Source organism: Chaetura pelagica, unplaced genomic scaffold (assembly GCF_000747805.2).
Source record: "Chaetura pelagica isolate M959 unplaced genomic scaffold, ChaPel_1.0 scaffold72, whole genome shotgun sequence".
In the NCBI taxonomy this organism is placed as follows: domain Eukaryota; kingdom Metazoa; phylum Chordata; class Aves; order Apodiformes; family Apodidae; genus Chaetura; species Chaetura pelagica.
The window spans coordinates 575870-596944 of NW_009952560.1; the positions used below are offsets into that span (position 1 = coordinate 575870).

General features: G+C 46.8%; 1 protein-coding gene across 1 annotated transcript in view; it reads left to right on the forward strand.

The window, feature by feature from the left end:
* The window catches only part of MSI2 (musashi RNA-binding protein 2), a 152893-nt gene extending 132628 nt beyond the window's left edge, over nt 1-20265 (forward strand). The window contains exons 8-10 of the mRNA XM_010009100.1: nt 15735-15943; nt 17760-17837; nt 20053-20265. Coding sequence (XP_010007402.1) covers nt 15735-15943; nt 17760-17801 — 251 coding nt within the window. The 3' untranslated portion in view covers nt 17802-17837; nt 20053-20265. The remainder of the gene's footprint in view (nt 1-15734; nt 15944-17759; nt 17838-20052) is intronic.
* Nucleotides 20266-21075: the final 810 nt, after the last annotated feature.

Genomic DNA, 21075 nt, shown 5'->3' on the forward strand with positions numbered 1-21075 from the left:
TTAATTTTGAGTGTTTTTTGGTTTTCCTTCTGTTGGGTTTTCTGTTCTGGTTTGGTTTTTCTTTTTGTTGTTGTTTTTTTAATTTGAACTTGCAATACAAAACGAAATCTAACCCTAAATTAACAACACCCTTTCTGGCAAGTTTAAAGAGCAGTATGGTGTTTGGAAATGTCTTTCAAGCCTCAAAATTGCCTGTGTGCACAAAACTGGCAAAACCCCAAAACTGACTCAAAAGAGACACCTCCCCCTTTCCCCTCCCCCCCCATTTCCCCAGCCCTGAGATCTCAAGGAGGAAGATGGGTTCATCCCCAGCCTGATGGCTGCTCACACATTTGCAGCAAAACGTGTTCCAGGAACAGTGGTGTTTTATGTAGAGTCATTTCCATCCAAAGACAGTTTTCGGAAGGGACATCCTGGGTTTGCCACTTCCATCCAGCAATGGTAGTGAATTGTATTCAGGAGCAGTAGAGTATGATCGATCTTGTGCTGCTGTGATTGGGCCCGATTCATTACAAGAAAAATGGTTGGGGTTTAATTTTTTTATATATATAATTTTTTTTTTGACTTTTTGGTTGCGTTTTTCTTTTTCCTTTGGAAATTTGCACAGCCCTTCTTCACATGTGCCTAATCCAAAAGCACAGAGCACAACAGAGCTGGTCCTTACTACCCGCTTTATGGAAGAGCTGGAAAAGGCTCAGGCAGGCACGTCCCACCACCCCTCTGCTCGCTGGGGAGTGCCAGAGATGTCCCCACCACTGCTGCCCTTCTGCAGCGCTCTGGCCCAACCAGCTCACTCCAAATTGACCTCCTCTGCTCTCCAGCCCTGTCCTGCTGGCTCTTCCCCACCTCCTTGGTGTCATTGCCAGCATGGTGGCTTTGCATCTCTGGAGCTGGGTCCCGGTACCGGTGCCCACCACTGGGGCTGAGCACCCGTGGAGAGTATCTGCCTTCAGGCATCCATCTTGGTCTTCTAAGGAAGATGCAGTCCTTCCCGAGCTGCCAGGCATGGTCACTGACCAGCTCAGTTTCTCCCTGAGGTGATGTTCCTCCTCTTAGGAAACCTGCATGTTTGCTTAACAGCTGGTGAAAGGACCCTACCTGGCCCCACTTCTGCCCTGCCCTCTCCCCTTCTTTTCCTGTTGCAGCATGTGAGGATGCAGTCACCAGTTTACCATGCTAGATAAACAAGTTCTCTTCTCTGTCACAGCAGGAAGGGACATTACCCTCTGCTCATGCTCAGCCCCACACATCTAGCTTAGCTGCTCACATGCCACCAGGGTGACCACAGCGATGCTTCTCCTCAGAACTTACATGCCCAGTCGATTTCCCAGTGAAGAGGTGGGAGCTGAGGTCCCTTGAGCAGACAGGGGGGTTTGGCCACATCCGTTCACGCTGGGTGGGACTGTGCTACCAAATCCCTCAGCTGGTCTTCACAACCTCATCCATGCTTGTATTTTTATTTTTTTTAATGAATTGGGACCTGAAGCCATGGAAAACAAGCAAACATAAAAGTCTGAATGCTGCAAACTCCTCCTAGACAACTTCACTATCAGTGTCACGTTTCTTTTGAATTCACCTGACATATTTTACGTGTAAAACATTTTTGTCGTGTAAATGCTTTTTTTAAAGTACAATCATGGGGGGACATTTTTATCTTGCATTTGACATGGGAGGGATTCATTTGGCAGGAGAACGAGACAAGGGAAATTTGGCAGGAGAGGGTTTTTGTTCCTTCCTCTTTGGTTCATTGACAATGAATGAGATTTTTCCAGTTCCCAACCTGTTGCCACCAGCTATTCCTCCCTGAGGACTGGAGACAAAACCCATAAGGCCATCAGTAATCCAGCCCAGGTCCTGCTGCTTGGCACCAGGAGGAGCCCCAGGTGAGCGGGGCCGGCTGCCACGGGCACGCTTTGCCCGCCGCGGTGGGACAGCAGCGTGGTGGGACAGCGAGGTGCCACGGCACCAGGAGCTGCTCCCCCCGCATCCCAACCCCTGGCACATCTGGATTTTGGGCCCAGTCCCGGCTTGCCAGTGCTGCCTTTGAGCCCTGCGCCCGACAACCCCTTACTGTACTTTATACTTGCCAGCTATAACAAATCTCGTAACGTGAGCTACTGACCTTGATGGTGAGTGTGAGCAGTTATGTTTTGTTGTTTTCTCTCTTGCTTGGTTGGGGCTGCTGTGAGAGAGGGTGTCTCTGAGGCATACTTTCCGGCCTCTCTTACACTCGGACGTGCACACCTCCTCTCAAACACTCTTCTGAGCGCTCTCAGCGGGAAGGTTTGTCCACACCTATTAATCCTCTCTCAGTGTCCAGCTTCTTGTTAGTAGCAGCTGGTTGCATGTTTTTTGCTTGTTCGGACGAAACGGTTCAAGAAACGACTCATATCAACTCTTGAGAAATGTCTCTATTTTTTTGTACACTTTCTTTCTTTTGATGTTTTTATTAATTTCCCTTACTTAAAAAACAAAACACCTGTCGTCCCGTAAAACATTTCACATCTCCCCTTGCCTGTTCTTAGAGTGTATGTATCTGTGGGACTGAACTAAATGCATGCACTGTAGTAGTCGTACTGGTAGCAGTAGATGTAGTTGTAGAACATGCATTGTTGAGTTGATATTATAGGTACCATCAACGTGAACTAGCGTGGCAGTTAAAAGCATAGCCTTGGTCTGATTGAAAGTGTAGGGCTACTGATACAGCAGAGAGCTGCTAACGGCTTGGATCCATAGTACTGGATTTGTTAAATTCCATTATCTGGAAGTTCAAATTGAAGCCAGCTGTAGGCAACCTACACCCTCTGTACAAGAACCCGCACATGCTGTTATGTTGATAGTCAATTTGCCATTATTTTTTTTCAAATTAAACCCCCTAGGAATTAAAACACTGACTACAGCTATATTATTTTTATTTTGTATTTAAAAGAAGTTAAGGTATTTTTGAAATCATTCTACAATCATGGTTTCTTCATCAGCCTGTTACTCGTCCATATTAGCCCATAGAATCATCCGTTGGCAGTCATAGAGCAGATGTGCCAAATGCAAATCACTCCATGTGGGTATCTAACTAAAACCATGTGTAGCAGGTTCCTACAGACTGTCCTGAGACATGGAGCAATTGTTCTAAGGTCATAAACCTTAAATCTTGTTAAGCAACAAACTCTGAGCTAGTGGTGGGTTGTGCTCATTGCCATGTCACCAGCTTAAGGGAAGATTGATAAATGAAGATTTAAGATTTCATAAATATCAGCATGAGGAAATTTAGGCAAGTTCACCATCTTTGCTTCTTGTGCCCAGTTTTCTGTGCTAAACTCTTACAGTTCTTTCACAGAAAAAGCTGCAGTCAGTGAATTTAACAGATGGTAATTGAGATCCTGAATTGGGCTTTGGTTTATTTGTTTAGTTTGCTGCTTGTCAGAAAGCATCCTGCTGGGAGTAGAAAAGATGCTGTACAGTGTGGTCACAGCTTCCCTCCAGCCCACGTTCCCAGCCCTCCCCACAAACCAGATGTGCTGAGCTGGAGCATCTTCCTGCTCTGCTGGGGACAGTCACAGCAGTCCTTAGTGCACTTCTTCCAGCAAGCACTTTCAAAGGATATAAAATATCCAGAATGGGCTTTCAAAATGTAATTAAGGATTTGTATCCGCTCCTTACCTCTAACAGAACGTAAAGTAAATCAATCCAACAACCACTTGGATGGGGCTGATGCAATGCAAGGCAATCTGAGCCACCCCTCTTGCTTTCCTTATTGCTACCAGGGAGCTGAAATGCTTGTGAATCAAGAGGGAGAATAATTTCCCCCTTAGATCTCAATCTGCCAGGGAGATGAGGGGACCCACTGTTTAATGCGCCAGGCATATGATGAAGTGAGGAGTGTATCTAAAAGTCAGCAGAGCGACAAATTGCATGGGGTTTAGGAAGCCTTGTCTTACACTTAAAGAAGGTGCTCTAAAAATTTAATCTTGTCATTAGGCACCCATAGTGTTAGCAAATTATGGCCATAAAAAGTGGGGTGACGGTTGGTCTGTGTGTGCAGGGGGAGAGAAGCTGCCACCAGCTCAGGGAGGGGATGTGAGGAGGAGCCTTTCAAAGATGCAGCCATGAACCAATTTGGGATTTATGCGGCTGGTTTGAGAGGACTCCCTTGTGGCACGGCAGCTCTGATGGAACTGCTCTCCTTCTTTTATTCTACTATATAAAAGTACATAAAGTTTAATCTGAGCTATGTAATCTCAAAAGCCAAAACCTAACAAGTGGACCACTTGGGAGCAGCAAGCGGGTTGAAATTTCTCACTCTGCTGGAACCGCCGGTAATTACGTGACAGAGCCTGGCGGTTGATGCATCGGGAAATTAATGGCTGCATCAGATTTTATCTTTTGCTTTTCTCCCTAGCAGGGGCAGCCTGCCTGGAGAGCATTGCAGGCAGCCCAGCAGGGAAAGGGAGGCAAGAGGGGACCCCCACTGTGGGCAGATTTTGAGGAAGGGTGGACAAATGTATGTATGAAAGAGAAATAAGAGCAGCCTGGCTGTGCCCGGAGCACCTACACAGGGTGAAGCCACCAGGTACCTCTAGCCAATGTAGCACAGCTCTAGAGGAGGCCACCCTGGTTTTGGCCTCGGTACAAGCAACTTTTTTGTGAGCACTACAGTTACTTTTCTGACTATTACCCCAAACTTTTTTAAAAAGTAATGAAAGAGGAGTCATTTCTGTTCAGAAGTGCTGTGCTGGTTCAGGGTGGGAGTCATGCAGGTCCTTTCCTGAATGCAGGCTACAGGCAAAAAACATTTATCTTATTTTACTGTGGGATGCCACTTTTGATTTTTTTGATCTGCCAGGGACAGAGCTGCCAAGTAGAAAATTCAGTAGATCTAAAACAATTTGGTGGTGCTGCTGTTAGGCCATGACCACAGCAGCAGTCGTTTTACAGGGCTCCTGGCTGAAGTCTATTGTGGTTAAAATACATCAGCTTTAATCAATAATTTTGTAATAGAAAATCTTGTGCACTTGATAAATCATCTCCAGTGCAATTAGTGACCACCTCTGAAGTGCAGACTTAAGTACAGGGGAAGTTAATCTTTAACGAATTTAGTGGCTAACTTTTAATAGTCTTTTCAATCAGGAGGATTATTTTCAATGGGAGAGCTGGTCCCAGCTGCCGCTCCTGACTCATGCCGAGCGCTGACAGCGCGGCCGCTGCCTGGTGACTGCCCGTGCCAGCACTGGCTCGATGGTGCACAGGACCATGCCATCCTGGTCAGGCAGCCACACCAGCCCCACAAAGCCCCACAACAATCCAGTTGTTGGCATTTGGTTTCCTTCCTCCCAGCTGAAGTGCAGGAATGGAGCTCTCGGCTGTTGCAATTAGAGACTTTGTTCCACGCAGGATGCAGACGAGTTATTGTAAAGTTTGAAGCGAGGCCTTCAGTGTGAGCTCTCTGGTGCAATGAGATACTTGAGCACATCTCATGCATTTTAATCCCTAAATGTGTAAAGTCCTGGCTGAGCTGAGGGGTGACTTGCGGGTCTGGCAGCAGTCACAGGCTGTTCCTTATTAGTGAAACTGAACAGGACACAGCGCACATTTTACTGACATACTACTGTGGGTATTTTCATGCTGATTCTCTCCCCAAATGCTTTAAAAGTAAATACATAATTACAGTTCTTTTTTTTTTCTCTCTCCTTTCTGAAATAGAAAACTGGAAAAGCAGCAGTGAAGTTTTTCCTTGCAGCAGATGTTAGCATGCATCTGGCTCTGGATTACTTGAGGAGTGTGGTGGATTAGTAGTTGACAGAGAATGTAAAAGAGGTCTGCAGGTATATAAACTTGAGATATTTAAAAATAATCAATTCCCACAGCTGGGTCTTTTAGAGGCTATTGCCTGATAGTCAAAAGAAGAGACCAGAGCTTTGTGCCATGAGGGTTCTCAGGGTGTCTGTGCCCAAATCCCTGGTGCTGAGGACTAGCTTCCAATGGCCAAGCTGGTGCCACCAGCCCTCCCCCAGACACTGTGCGATGGGCAACAGCTGCTATCAGTGTTACCTCGTTGATGAGCTCAGGTTTTCCTTTGGGGGGTGATGTTACCAGCCGTGTGTGTTGTGGAGGATCCCTTGCTCCTCCTTGGTGCCAGCCGGCCGGGCAGGTGTCTGCTCATGGTGCCCAGCACCTCTGGTGCCTGGCACAGACCCTCCCACAGGAGAGGATTGTTGGGCAGAAAGCACCAGGGAGTTATGGGCTGGATTTCTCTTCTGTTACCTGGATAACCCCCTGTGCTCCCAAGCATCCATCCAGCCCACCAGGGCCCATCAGCAGTGAGGTGTCCCCGGGCAATGCCCTCCTGCTATGGCGACTTAAAATATGTAGTGAAACAAAGACCTGGTTTTGTTTTAATTTTCCTCCTGTATTGTCTGTTACTGTACAAAAGGCTTCAATTTAAAATTAACAGGAGTGATAGCCAGTTAATGTGGTACAGTGGGAGGCCGGAGTTTCTGTTGCTATGGCAATGGAGTTCGGCTCATTTGTTTTGTAGATGAGTAATTACTACGCAATTAGAGTAGGCTAAAAATAAAGGGGCCTTTTGTTCCCTGTTACTCATTAATATTAATAAAAGACCTGTCCGGGCTGTGGTAAACAATTAATGCAGATGTGGTCGCCCGTGGTAAAAGTAGCAGCAGCTTTCGTGTTACCCAGCGTGAGGTGAAAGCACCAGTGTCACCTGGCCTGACTCTTCCTTCATTTTAAGTAGAGAAATTATTAGAAAGAGTTCTGTGTTAGCACAGCAGCACCAGCTTTAGCTGTTATTTGCCAGTTGGATGGATGTCGTAAGTGTTAAAGCTTAATGTGCAGTCACAGACAGCAGGTACAGCGCTGGGGTCAGATCCTGAGAAGCAGCCACAGCCCCCCAAAGGCAACGGCAGCAGATTCCCAATGCAGGAATCTCTTCATTTTTCCCCCACCCAGCGTGGCACTGCCTGAGGGGAGGGCACAGAGTTGGGTGCTCCAGGGCAGGGGCTGCTCCACTGCAGAGCCAGGACTTGAGCAGAGAGCTTGCCCAAAAACCCTGGCATGGGAAAGTGCAAGTGTGGCACTGCTGAACTGGCTCTAGTGCAGCATGTTAGAAACATCGAGCGTCAAAAAAGAGTGGAACGAAACAGTCCCAAGCATTTGATGCAAAGTATGTAAACAGTAAAGCACACCAGATTTTAAATTAACTGTGAAACCAGTTAAATTGCCAGAGAAACCTGTTAGGAAGATGACTAATGGGACAGTTTATTTACCTCTCTGTTTTACTTCCTTGTCTCCCAGCAGCCGGTGAACATCCCTCGCTGGTGGGGAGGGACAGCAGAGCTGAGGGGGGGGCCAAGGTGCCATCTCCCCACAGCCCTGGGGTGCTCAGCACCCATGAAAAATGCCCTCAGTGAGGTGGAACCTCTCTCAGGGGCAGCAGAGACACCCAAGTGCCCCCAGCCTGGGACCCTAAGTGCAGTGCTGGGGGGGTGGGCCGCAGACAACTGTGAACCCCATCCCTCCCAAACTGTTTAACTAATGGAGGGAAACGCAGCATAGCCTTTGTAAGGTCGACATTTGTTTGTTGTTAAGGATCTAATTAGAAACATGAGAGGGAGCTGAATGGCTGCTTGCTTGGCTAATTAGCGACATGCACCAAGACCACTTTGAACTTCAAGGACACAAAGCTATTAGCGCTTACATCAAAAATGGATTAAACTTCTGTGCTTTTATAATGATTAAAGATGAGCCGCTCGAGAGGAAATCCTTTTGTGAGGCAGTGACAAGAGCTGGCTCCCTGATTGCAGCTTCCACAAGCAAAGCTTTGTGTGGCCTCCGTGTCGCGCTCGGCCCGGCGCGCGAGTGATGCCGCCAACTCGCAGGATGGAAAATGTGATTAGGCGATAAATATTGATCGTCTGCTAAAAATTACAGCCAAGCTGGAAAGTGCCTTTATTTGTCCTGCTGCATAACTGCAGGACTTACAAAAGCTAGGCTTGAATACGTTGAATTTTGTCGCTTTTCTTCTGCAAATCGGTGCACGTCAACAGCTCCCAGACATGGCTGATGCTTCGTATGTGTTAACCGCGGTATTTATCAGAAGCAGGTGCTGCTCACGTGCCTGCAGCCTGCACGGAGGGACAGGGGTGGGCTTTTTAAGCACCTGCACCAGTTGAATTTGTAGCTTGCCCAAGCTTCTGGAAGACACCCAGCTCTTTCTTTCTGCTCAGTTAAGGCAGCTTAGCACTGGCTTTATGTGTCCAAGCCCAGCTCAGCGTCTGCATTGGAGCCAGGACAGACGTCCCCGTGCTGTGCTGCAGAGGGAGGGACAGTTGCCGCAAGATCCCGGTTGCCATTATTACATTGACATGCCTGGCCGAGTTCCCAGCAGCATGGGCTGTTCAGGGTGTGGGTCTGGGGGTGGGAATGGTCAGCAGCCCCCGGGCAGGGTGAGGACAAGCTGAGTGCTGCTCCCTCCCCGGCCTCTGCTCACTTCAGCAGTAATTGCTGAGCCGGGAACCTGCTCACCCCCCACCGCTTTCTGTCGTTATTTTGATGTGTGAAGCCATTTCCAAAGGGGCTGCAGAGGCAGAACAACCTTTTAAAGTGTGACTGCAGATAGAAGATAACGTACAAATAGTACCTTGTTAGGGCAGATAGCTGCTCTCAGTGTCTCTTGGCCTCATCATCACTTATTTTACTGATGAGCCCGACAGTTGTTTTATTTTATTTTTCCCCCTGCAGAGCCAATATAGCTGCAGGGAAGGGACAACTGCTGCTGCTCACCCAGGGCTGCCTGGCTGCTCCCCTCCCAGAGCCACAGCAGGGCAGCAGGGAAGGCATGAAGCTGGTGGCTTGATTTTTTTCCAGAGTCAGGGCTGAACCAGCTGTCATAAGCAAAATATCTACAGCTCTTCATACTTGCCGAGGAGCTCTGTCTGCCCCAGGCTTCCTACAGAGAGGTGTTTGCTTTTCAAGCCTGCTTGGGAAGAAGTGGAGAGAAGTGCTGCGCCGTGCGAGAGTTGTACTAAGTGACACCTCTAATTGTAACACTGGGGTTATTTGTTTCTTCTAGTTTGTCTCCCACTTTCTGGTTCAGCTAGTTGGGACCTGTTCGTATGTCATTACTCTCCAGAAAATTTTGTGTTTCCAGCTCATTATTTCAGAGGCATTTTTGAGTCTGAGCATTGCTCTGAGTTTGAGGTGTGCCGTGTGCTGTCGCAGAGAGAGAACAGTTCTGTATGTAAAAGTGCAGGGGCAAGAAAAGTGATGGATGTTTCCAACTGACCACAAACAAACACGTTTGTGTCTCTACCTGGAGTTGTATGTGGTGATTGGCATAGAAGAAAAAATAGTCTGAATGTGAGCATTTAATTCAAACTGCTGTGCCTGTGTGCTCTTGCAGTCTGAAAAGGCAACTGAGAACGAGGAGCATCAACATCTTTTTTCAGACTGGCATTAATTTGTACATCCAGCCTCGGGTAAATCGCATCTTGGTTGTTAGCATCTCTGAAAAGCAAGGTACAAGCTCCCATTAATTTCAGCTGTGAGTACACAAAGAATTAGCTTGGCCAAGCTATCTATACCACGGGTGCAGTGCTGCTAATGATATTTATAAGGCTCTAAGCACTAATGATGTCAGATTTGCGTGCAGTGCTGACGCTTCCCAGCAGTCCATACTGGGGCTGGTTATTTAAAGGATCAGCATCACACTGTGACTGCTGCTCTGTTAGTCACGCAGGCGACGACGTGGCCGATAGTGCTTGTGCTTCAGGACACGTGGGGTCCCCAAGGAAGGGCAAGACCTTCCCTGCTCTGGTTGCTGTGGTTTTACTGTCATGTCCTCTGCAGCATTTGTGCTTGGGTTGATGCAAAGGCAGCACAGCAGGCTCTAATGCTTGGGGAACAGGTGATATCCTTTCTGTGAAAATCTTCCCTTAAAATCCAGCAGGAAATCCCAAGCAACTCACACTAAATGCCTCCAAACTGTGGTGTAGTTCCCTATCCCAGCTGGGCTGCTTGGGACCACCCAGCTTTGCAGCTCTGCTGAAGCCAGCGTGGGCAGAGGGATGGCCAGCAGCAAATATCATCCACTTGCTGCTGCTAGTTGGACTGGGATCCCTGCTGTCCCTCAGCTTACCCCTGGTTGCTGCTGGTGGGACTGGGATCCCTGCTCTCCCTCAGCTCACCCCCTCTGGCTGCTCTACCTCCCTGCCCTGTGCCCCCTGCTCCTTTCCATCCCTGTCAGCAGCACTCCACACTATTATATCATTTATTCCTTCGAGCTGGAAGATGATGCTTGGAACATGTTACATGAATTTTTCATAAAGAGAGAAAAAACAACCTAATCTTGTGAGCTTCGAGTCTTGGTGGTGGGTAATGGCTTTGATTTAAAGCATTTTGTCTTAATGATAGTTATATTGAAAATTTCCTGCTGCTTTCAAGCACGTGTAGTTATTATCATAAACATTGATGGTAGAAATGCCTGCCAAATTGTGCGTGGCTGTTTATGGTAGATGAGAGAGTCATCCAGAAATGAGAGCTCTGGATTTGCAGCTCTGCTGACCCCAGCGTGGGCAGAGGGATGGGCAGCAGCAAATATCATCCACTTGCTGCTGCTAGTTGGACTGGGATCCCTGCTGTCCCTCAGCTTACCCCTGGTTGCTGCTGGTGGGACTGGGATCCCTGCTCTCCCTCAGCTCACTCCTGGTTGCTGCTGGTGGGACTGGGATCCCTGCTCTCCCTCAGCTCACCCCCTCTGGCTGCTCTACCTCCCTGCCCTGTGCCCCCTGCTCCTTTCCATCCCTGTCAGCAGCACTCCACACTATTATATCATTTATTCCTTCGAGCTGGAAGATGATGCTTGGAACATGTTACATGAATTTTTCATAAAGAGAGAAAAAACAACCTAATCTTGTGAGCTTCGAGTCTTGGTGGTGGGTAATGGCTTTGATTTAAAGCATTTTGTCTTAATGATAGTTATATTGAAAATTTCCTGCTGCTTTCAAGCACGTGTAGTTATTATCATAAACATTGATGGTAGAAATGCCTGCCAAATTGTGCGTGGCTGTTTATGGTAGATGAGAGAGTCATCCAGAAATGAGAGCTCTGGATCAACAAGTTGTTCAAGAAGCCTGTTTGTAAGGGAAGTACGGGACTGGCAGGACAAGGCAGGAGTGTGGAGGACATTGAATGAAAGAAGTGCTGGAGATGATGGGCACTGGGTGTAGAAAATGCTTGGCGTGAGATTAGAAGGGAGTTTTGGACGTTAAGGAGCTGCTGTAGAAGAAGCTGAGGAGGGCACAGCAGGGAAGAGTGTCTCTGCAGGGTCTTTTTTGTTGTGTTTTTTTTATTTATTTTTGAAATACTCATATTTGTTACATGTTTTTGGAAAAGCAAAACCACAGTAATTAACAGTGAAGAGGCTGCTGTAGGAGCCAGCCTTAACACAACGGTGTTTAAGTCTGTGGTGCTTGTTGCTGGAGGTGAGGGACAGTGTTAGCAGGTGTTCCCTGTGGGCTGTCTGTGCCTGTCTCACCCTTCTGCACCTGGTTTGTTTCCTTTGAAATACAACATACTTTAGTGGTGCTTAGAGGTGTTTCTTTGCCATCACATCTAATTCACCAGGCCATAAGGGACTGACCATCAGGCTGGCACCACCAAGTTTTCCTTGTCAGACAGGAATGTCCAAATCCTTGAATTTCTTCTCCCTTTCCCTCCCTCTTTCCTTTCATTGTTCATGGATGATTTGTGTGTATTTGGGTGGGATTTCAGCATCCGACTTGTTGGGCTTTCCCCAGCTGCTCCCCCCCCACCCACTGAGGTGTTTGGATCCTCATTAGTGTAACACATCGTTCGTAAGGCAAATGTCATCATGAATCCCGACTCACCAATTTCTCAAGAGTTCATGGAAAGAGAGTTTATCTTTCAGTGATGACCTTTCTTGTTGAACGCGGATTAACGTGCAAGCAGGGGCTGTGTTAACATGGCAGTTTGCGGGAGAAGACACTTGATAAGCCAGCTCTGTCCCAGCTCCCAGCAGAGAATTTCCAAGCACTGAAGCTCTGGCCTCCATGAGAGCCAGGGGCCTGTTGGGCTCCACTTCTCGCTTTCCAGGGCACCCCAAGCCACTGCAGTGCTGGGCAGGGTAGAGCCCAAGACTCCCCAAAGCCTGTCCCTCTGGCCAGCAGGCAAAAACATTCACTTACTGTTCAGAATTCAGAGGCTCAGAAACTTTTCTGTAAGAAAAAACACAGCAAATCCCAAGTGAAGCAGACACTACATTAAATTCCTTGCTCCCATCACTGCCACACCTCTTGGCTGCTGTCTCTGGATCTCCGTAGACATAGGAACAAGCTCCTGTAACCCAGAGAAGGGGGGATCATTGGGGCTGAAGCAGATAAAAGTTGGTTAGTTGTGACTTACAGACACCTCTTATCTTTTCCCCATCCCTCCTGATATATCACAGGGCTTCCTGGTGACACTTGGGATTGTAAATTATAGAGGCACTGAGCTGCAGTCTCTGATCTGTGAAAATGTCCAGTGCAGGGTGGTTTCCTGTGCAGTTGGTTGGTAAATTGGACCTGAACCTTTGAAAGCATGTTGGAAATGGGCACTTTGACTACCAGGACTTCCTGAGTACTGGCAGTCTTTGGAAGGGCAGGAGATGGCCCTACCAATCTGCAGGCAATGCTGAATCAGTTGGCAAGGTCCTTCTGGCAAATTAAAGCCAGGAAATACTTGGTCAGCTTGGCTGGTACCCCTGCTGGGACCAGGCAGGCAACAGGTCAAGCTTTGCTCCTGGTCTTCATTCACTGGCATCAAGACATGGTCAGTGGTTCCCTCTCCTGGAACAGTGCAAACCCCCTGATGTTCTTTCAGCAATGTGCTTCCAAACTTCTGCCCTGTGTTATTTCCTGTTGTGACCACAGAGTGTCAGTGGCCCAGGGAAAATCTCAGGTTCCTTCCAGCCTGCAGGGCATTCATCTTAGTGCTCTGCAATTCCTGCAGCTCCTGGCAGCCATGGCTCCTGGACAGCTCCTCCAGTGGCTGAACTGACATCAGGAGCTTTGTCATCAAGATACATGTCCCCAGAGAGTCTTAAATGTTCTTTGAGGACTGAAACAGTATCTGGACTCTGTAGGATTTGGGGTTTTTGTTGATTCTTCATTTTAGTCTCAGATTATGCAGGGCTTCTGTAAAACAGATTTGTTTTCCACCCTGTTTTGTTGGGAAAGTCATTCAAGGTCCCTTTGCTGCTGTTTCGAAGCAGTGGTACAAGTGCCTCTGGCTCTAGGTGAGCTTATGTGCAGCTGTTGTAAGAAGAGAAATTTTTAGCAACTCACCATGGCTGAGCAAATCGTTGCAATACGGGTTTCTGAGGAGTGTGTGGCCTCCTAGGAGTGATGAGAGCTTCTCGGTTTCATTTATTGGGTCTGGAGCAAAGTGTCAGCTCTGTAAAAGCCTCTAGCCCTTTCTGGGCAGTGTTCCAGGCACTGTTCAGCTGGTGGTGCAGAGCAGTGCTGGAGCATCCCAGGCTCTGCCCGGCCGGTCCTCAAGGCAGTGGCGGTGCAGGGGGTTCTCTGGGTGCTGCCATGGGGGGGGTTGCAGCAGGAGTATTTTGCTACCAGGATTCCCCCCCTTGCCTTGTCACATCCCTCTGTCACATTCCTGCCTTTGCCCGGACCAGCCAACTGTGTGTTCTGTGTGACTTGGCAGTAAAACCCAGATCCATTTTATTGACCCAGAAGGAGGAAAAGGGGGAAAAAGTGCTAGCTTATAGTAATAAAGGGCTTTTGAACATCTCAGCTGGATATTTTTCTTCACAAGTGAGAAGGCCAAATGTTATCTTGACATTTAATCTTTAATAATAAAAAGGCGCTTTGTTTGCCAGTGAATTCCAAAATCTGTTTACTCTCTTCTGCCTTATTCCTTTTAACTTGCTAGCTCAGATGTCCTACTTATGTTCCCCTGCTACCAGTTCAGAGCTGCATTCAATAATTTCTTTTGTAAAATCTTTACTTCCCTGTCACTGCAGAGGCGACAGCTGCCGGGCTGACTTTTTCTGACTAGTTAATTAATCCATTTTAATGATGGGGGTCCCTTGGGAGGGTGTTGCAGGGGAAAGGGGCCAGGACAGGAGAAGTGGTGGCTCAGCAGCACGCCCAGTCTGAGCCCACCACAGCCCCCACCAGTGCTGCCAAAGTCTCCTGGGCTGGTTTCCATCCCCAGTAAAACCTGTGGTGGTTGGCTGAGGGTTATTGCAGGTTGTCAAACTTTATAAACCCTTTTTAGTGCTTAATGAAGATACGTGGGAAGTTGCAGCCAGAGGGAAAGGCTGGAGCAATCTTGGTGCAGCCTGGAGTGCAGAGGTGATGGGATCTGTTGCGGTGGGTGCTGGTTGTGCTGATAGTGCCCGGCTGGGGCTCCTGGGAAAGGCTGTGGTGTTTGTCACCAACGGGGACTTGTCCCATCCCCAGGCACGTATGCTTAGCCCTGGTAAGCAGGAGGCTCCTGGACAGCCCTTCACCTTGGCAGTGAGTGTCATGGTACCTGCACGTGGTGGGGATGCAGGGAGACACTAGTTGGGCATCGTGGTGTGGGTGGGCAAGTCTCCGGGTGCTCCCCAAGGACCTTGCAAGTACCACCCAGGTGTAGCTCCAGCTTCCTGCAAGCCATTTCCATCCCGCTCCTCTTAGGCCACTAACTTTTCTTTTGCATTGAAACTTCTTACTCATAAGTTTTACATCCAAGAGCAACTGTGAGAAATGCCAGAAGCCTGGTCATCTAACATGCTTTAATATCAAAATTTATTCTTTAGTGTCATTCTTATTTACATTGTTTTTCTGTCTCAAAACCAAAAAAAAAAAAAAAGGGAGGAAAAAATACAATTTTCTTTTACTTCCACATTAGGAGGTGAGTTGTTACACACCCTCTGCAGTTCTTTTTTGCTTTTGATCTTTATTTATTTGTTTCATTTTGGTTGATGTCCCAAGCATGGTTTTGGAGACGAAGGTAGGTCTTCGCTCTCCAAATCAAAAGGAAAAAAAATTAAATAAAACAACACTCTCCTTGGTCATATTAAAAAAAAAAATAAAAAAAAAAAAAATCCAAACTGTTCCATTCCATACCATTTAAAGAAAATAATAATAATAAAAAAAAACAACTACTGAATTATTTCTACAGCTTACTGATTTAAAAGGGCGGGTTTTTTTTCAAAAGCATCGAATGGATCCAAAAACGATTTTCCTAGACGCGATTGAAGTTATTGCTGTCAACATTTTAATATCAATATTACCACAATGTGTAGTCTCAAACTAGTTCCTTTGTAGTTTGCATGGGATGTGAATGCTGTCTCGGCGTGCCCAGACCTAGAGAACTTGTTACTACTGCATGAGCATCAAGTCAGATGTTGAAAAATATCTATTATATTTTGTGATAATTTGGTGAAAATGAGCACCTCCAGTCTCTGGTTGCAGTAGTGTGTTGAATGATTGTTCTTTTTCTTTTTTTTTTTTTTTATATATATCCATATATATATTTTTGGAGCTCTAAGCTTCGTAGTAGTACGGGCTGACTCTTCTCCAGTACTTGCTCTCCTATCGCATGGCCTTGGTTAAGTGTTAGAAGTTGGGCCTAGGCTGTTTATTCTGGTGTTTGGCTTTGTAATAACGGTGCATGCCCGGCGTCTGGCCTCATACCCAGCTTTATTCTCTGCACACCAGTCTTGAATAGCTACAGTGCTCAACCGAATTTTGGCGCACCCGCTTCCCCGGCAGGCTCCAACCCAGCCCGACCAGGAGGCTTCCCCGGGGCCAACAGCCCAGGGCCCGTCGCGGATCTCTACGGCACGGCCAGCCAGGACTCCGGCGTGGGGAACTACATAAGCGCCGCCAGCCCTCAGCCGGGCTCCGGCTTCGGCCACGGCATCGCCGTAAGTACTGCGGCACCGCGGCGGCCGCCCGGTTCTCCGTCGCGTGGAGGGGGGTGTTCAATTTTTAATGAGGGGAAGGGTGGGGTTTTCTTGGGTTGGTTTTTTTTTTGTTAATTGTGACCTGACGGTGAGCAGAGCACCTTGCTGCTGTAGCCTGCTGGAGCTGCCTGGCTCAGCTGGAAGCCCTCATATGGTGCCTTTTGCAAGCCAGACTTGACTGATTTCACAGAATCTCAGGTTGGTTTGGGTTGGAAGGCACCTTAAAGATCATCTAGTCCCAAGCCCCCTGCATGGGTAGGAATACCTTCCACTAAACCATGTTGCTTTAAGACCTGTCCATCCTGACCTTGAACACTTCCAGGGATGGAGCCCACACAACTTCCCTGGAAAGTCTCAAAAGGAGATGCCTAATGATTATGGGCTTTAAATTTTCTGCTTGCCTATATGGGCTTTATATCAGCCCAATTCCCTGTCCTGAGATGCCCATTTGCAGACAATGTGCAATCCCTGCTCCTACCTAAAGGAGCTGAAAGCAGCTTTCAGCCAGGGGGACCCCAGAGTTGCCCAAAGCCACCCCAGCAAGGGGACAGCCATCCCACCACTGGCTTGGGATCATCCCACTCCTCACCACCCGGCCCTGCAACTGCAGCATCCCAGGCACTGGGGTTGGACACCCACATTTGCCAGCCCCCTGGGTTACTTCCAGCATCTCTTAACGGTCCTTAAAATCAGCAGGCTACAAGTAAGTTGCTTCTGTTTTGTCGTCAAGTCCTTGGAAAAGTAATTCCTTAATGCCACGTGGGTCTGTAATCTCACTAATTATGGGCAATGGAGATTTGCTTAACAAAGCTGCATGCTGGTTTTCAGCCCGCACTGTTTGACCTGTGTGTGTTAGCATGAATGTGGTTGGCCCTCCTTGGTGGCTGTCAGTCTCCCAAACAGCAAAACTGTGACTCAAGTTTGTTGCCCTTTTTTTGTAGCAAAACGATGAGATTTATTTTCTCCTTCTTGTACGATCAAGATGGCCAAGTGCAGGGGGCTCCCCCGAGACCCTGCTCACTGAGCAGACTTTCACCCTGTGACTGAATTAGATGAATGGGGAAGCAGGGGCTGTAGTGCAGACAAAGATCCCAAAATTGTGTTGTTTTTATTGCATAAAAGACAAAAAACTGCCTCCATTCATGCCCTTGTGCTCCATTCTTGTCCCTTCGGATCAATTCTAGTACCAAACGTGGAATATTATTGCTCTGCTCAAGAGCTACATCAGTTTAAACTGCCATCTCTTACCATTTGCAACACCTCTTATTTCCATTTTTCTCCTAAAGAAAAATACTTGTTTGTTCTTGAAAATGTGGGCACTTCGACCTCAGCAACATCCTGATTTTTCAAGTAACGGGACACGAGATCCGAGCCTGGGTGTCTGGATTTGTCTGCACTAACACTTCTCCAGAGAATGATGTTGTAGTTGACTTGCAGATTGGCAGCCTCTTAATTTCCCCCCAATAACTTCAAAGAACCCCATAGCTTTTTTTGGCATATCTATTTTCTTTAACACTCTCCATTTACTAACCCTGGTTGAAAAGGGAAAAAGCCAAAGCTTATTTTTGCAACCAGGGGAATGAGAAGATCATGGTCTTGGAAAGGTAACGGCAGGGTTAAGCACACCGAGCCATTGGTGACCAAAGCAGCTCTTGTAAATACCTGTTCATGCTGGCAACACAGTCTTTCAAGTCCTTTGATAATTTCTTGCCAAAATTAATAATCATCTGTTCCCATGTATAGAGCACTGATGAACTTAACAATTGTACAATTTTAGGGACCTTTGATTGCAACGGCTTTTACAAATGGATACCATTGAAACGTTACACATGGTTGGTTGCCATCTCACTTGGAGGTATTGCAGTATATACCATTTGTACTTTGTGCTAAACTACCATCTCCCCTCTAGTTACTTTTACGTGAACAATTTTTAATCTTCATTTCCTCTTTCCTTGGCCTTTAATCATTCTTTCTGTGATTTTACGTTATTCAAATCAATCTCATGGGTTGGAAACTGGAAGACAGATCAGGAGCTGGCCCCTAAAAAAAAAATATTAAAAAATCACATTTGTGTATTCATGACACACACGACTGTAATTTGGAGAGCCAAAAACCTTGCAGAACACCCAGTGATCCCAGAAACCTGTGGGGAAATGCTGGCGTGCCAGCTGACGGCGTCCCAATGGGATTAGAGATCTGCTACCAAGGCACTGGTCTAAAAATAGATGAGCCCCACTGCTTTATTGCAGCGAAACCATCATTCTTAATTAAGTGCTATACCAAATATTACAGCTAAAAGATAACACTGTAACTAGTAACCATAGAGCAATTATCAAGACTAAAAAAAAATTAAACCTAAGCAAATTAAATTAACGACATTACCTGAGTAATGCGTCCTTGGATCGCTGCCAGTTTCCTACCCTTTGAACTAAGCTCAAGTTAATTAAATGTTTAATATTTTTTATTATTATTATTTTTTTGGCCTTTGGCATATTCATCTTTGCAAACAAATATTCTTACACCGAGAATAGAGTAGATTAGAAAAGTCAGTCAATGAGAAGCAGAAGTTAACCCCATGAAATGGCAGAGCTTTACCTCGAGAGCTCCTAAGCCACCCAGACAAATGTAATGGATGTGACGGATTTTATTTCTCTGCCTTTTGCCCAGCACCACCTGATCAATGTCACTTATGTTCAAAATTGGTGTGTGAAATCAAAATTGCAGTTAGTCAAGGGGCTGGGAACTGTGAAAAACCTTTGGAGCCTTTAAATTATATAAAAATAGATTAATACCTAAATACTAGTGGATAAAGGGGTTTGTATTTACTTCATCTACCCACGTACACCCAAGATTACCTGAAATTGTTCCATCAATTGATTTGCTCCACCAGGTAGTATTTTTTTATGGGAAAGAAAAAAGTGCCATGAGCACTCTTGCTTTAATCCAAGTTATTATTGGCATGTATCAGTGTGAGAGCACAGATACATTTCTGGGCTGCCAGCCTCAGAAGCAGTGAGGTGGTACTTGGTGCTGGCTGGAGACCCAGGCACAGCATCATCCTTCACCCTGATGATGCTGAGATGGGGGCAATGCTCAGATGATTAATGTATCCCAATCATTTAACACTTACCACAACACATCAAGCCGTAACCATCATTTACTGGCCAGTCTTAAGACTCAAACCATTAATGACTTAAAAACAGAAAGTGCTTTTAATGTTGCTCGTTAGTAATTAAAACAGATTTTGAGAGGAAATGAGCCTTATTACAAATCCCTCAAGGACCACTGAGTTTGAAGTTTTTATTTGTGGTGGCTCCTCCCGAGGCCTCTGCTCCCCTGGGGCAGGATGTGGCCACAGAGGATGAACTTGGCAGAGCTGTGCCCACAGCCCTGGGGGTGCCACCAGGACCTCACCCAGGAACCCCTACTTTGGGAATAGCTTTTGGAAGTCACCCCCCCAAGAATGTGTGACCAGGGCTCATTCCTCACCACAGGCAGCCCTGCAAGTGGCCACCTGCAGGACCAGCTCCTGGGATTTGTTTCCATCTCAGCGTTAAGCACGGTAGGAGCAGAGCGTGAGCAGCTGAAGGCTCCATTATAAATAAATCCCCAGCTCTGCAGCCTCCCCCTGTAGAAGTTGTTACCTCTCCAGTACTTCAGTCCTACCTTTAAAAAAAATTAAAAAAACATTTCACCAAAGCCTTGTAGATTCCTGGCATAACAGGTGCCTGAGGAGCAGTTTTTGTCCTTCTCATATACCAAGTCTCATTTTATTGTTCCTAAAGCAGACGAGCATAGAGCTAAGCCCAGCCTGGGGCTGAAGTCTGGGCTGGTCTGGCCAGCTCCCATCCACGGGATGGAGCTGGGAAAAGAGTAATAAATACATGGAATACCCTCTGTCAGTGCCAGGAATACCACTGCCTGTTGCTCAGATCCACCCTTGGTGTGGACCGGAGCGTGCTGCGATGTGGTGAAGCCTTTACAAAGCCTGGGGGGGTTGTTGAACATCCTGGTTGCCCTGGAGGAGCCCTCACTGCTCCCTGTCCTGTATCTGCCTTCTCCTCCCACAGAGTCTCTCTGGATGTCCGGGCAAGACAGGGCGAAGTTTCTGAGCAGGCCCACATTTGGGTGATCTCATCAGACTTTGAGCACTACATCATCACCGCTAACGCAAACAAACTGGAGGTGGCACTCGACGGACTTAGGTTGTTAAAATCTCTCTCATCATCTCATGAATCTGCTGTACTATAAAAACAACAGCTTTTAAAAGTATGTATATAAAACCCATTTCTTGTTCGTTTTATTTTCTTGATGGGTTCCCCCCCCTCCTTTTTAAACCTCTCCAAACCACATTTTTTTCGTAGCATTTTGACATAGTCTTGTAGCCACGTAGTTTGAATTCTTTGTGTATCTAGCAAGAGCTTAACCATAGTGTAACTGTTTATATTAAGGGGTTTCTTTCATTTTTCTTTCCCACCTCCCTTCCTTCTTCCCTTCTGTTTTACGTAGTCGTTGTTGCTTAAAGGATGCTGAGATGGTGACAGGAGTGTCAGCCGCTGGTGCCAGCTCTGCCACCACCACCACCACCATGGGTGGCCATGGGGAGCAGAGCCAGTGGTGGGCAGGGTTTGGGGTGGCCTGGCAGGGCACAGGGGGGGCACGGGGGAGCAGCAGGTTCTCTAGCCCTTCTTTTCATTTGTGGCGTCTTCGTTAACCTAATTCTATCTATTTTCGGCAATAAGGCAAGGACTACAAACTTTTTGTGTGTCCTTTTTCTATAAGTGCTTTTTTTTGTTGTTGTTGAAAGAGGCGAGAGAAGGGTTTTTTTGAAATCATGAATTCTGAGAAAATAATAATAAAACAGAACTGTAAATACAATTCCATTAACTACATATAAACTATTAAGAAAGAGAAATACAAACCTATTTTTGTGATGGAGTCAGCCTAAGGCAGTTTCTCTAGGGGAAAAAAAAAAAAAAAAAAGAAAAAAATGGAAAAAAGAGGAAAAAAGAAAAAAAAATATTAAAAAAAGGCAAGTTCTGGACTCGGTGACCAACTGCCGGGGCGGCGGGCGCGGGGCGACGCGGGTGCCG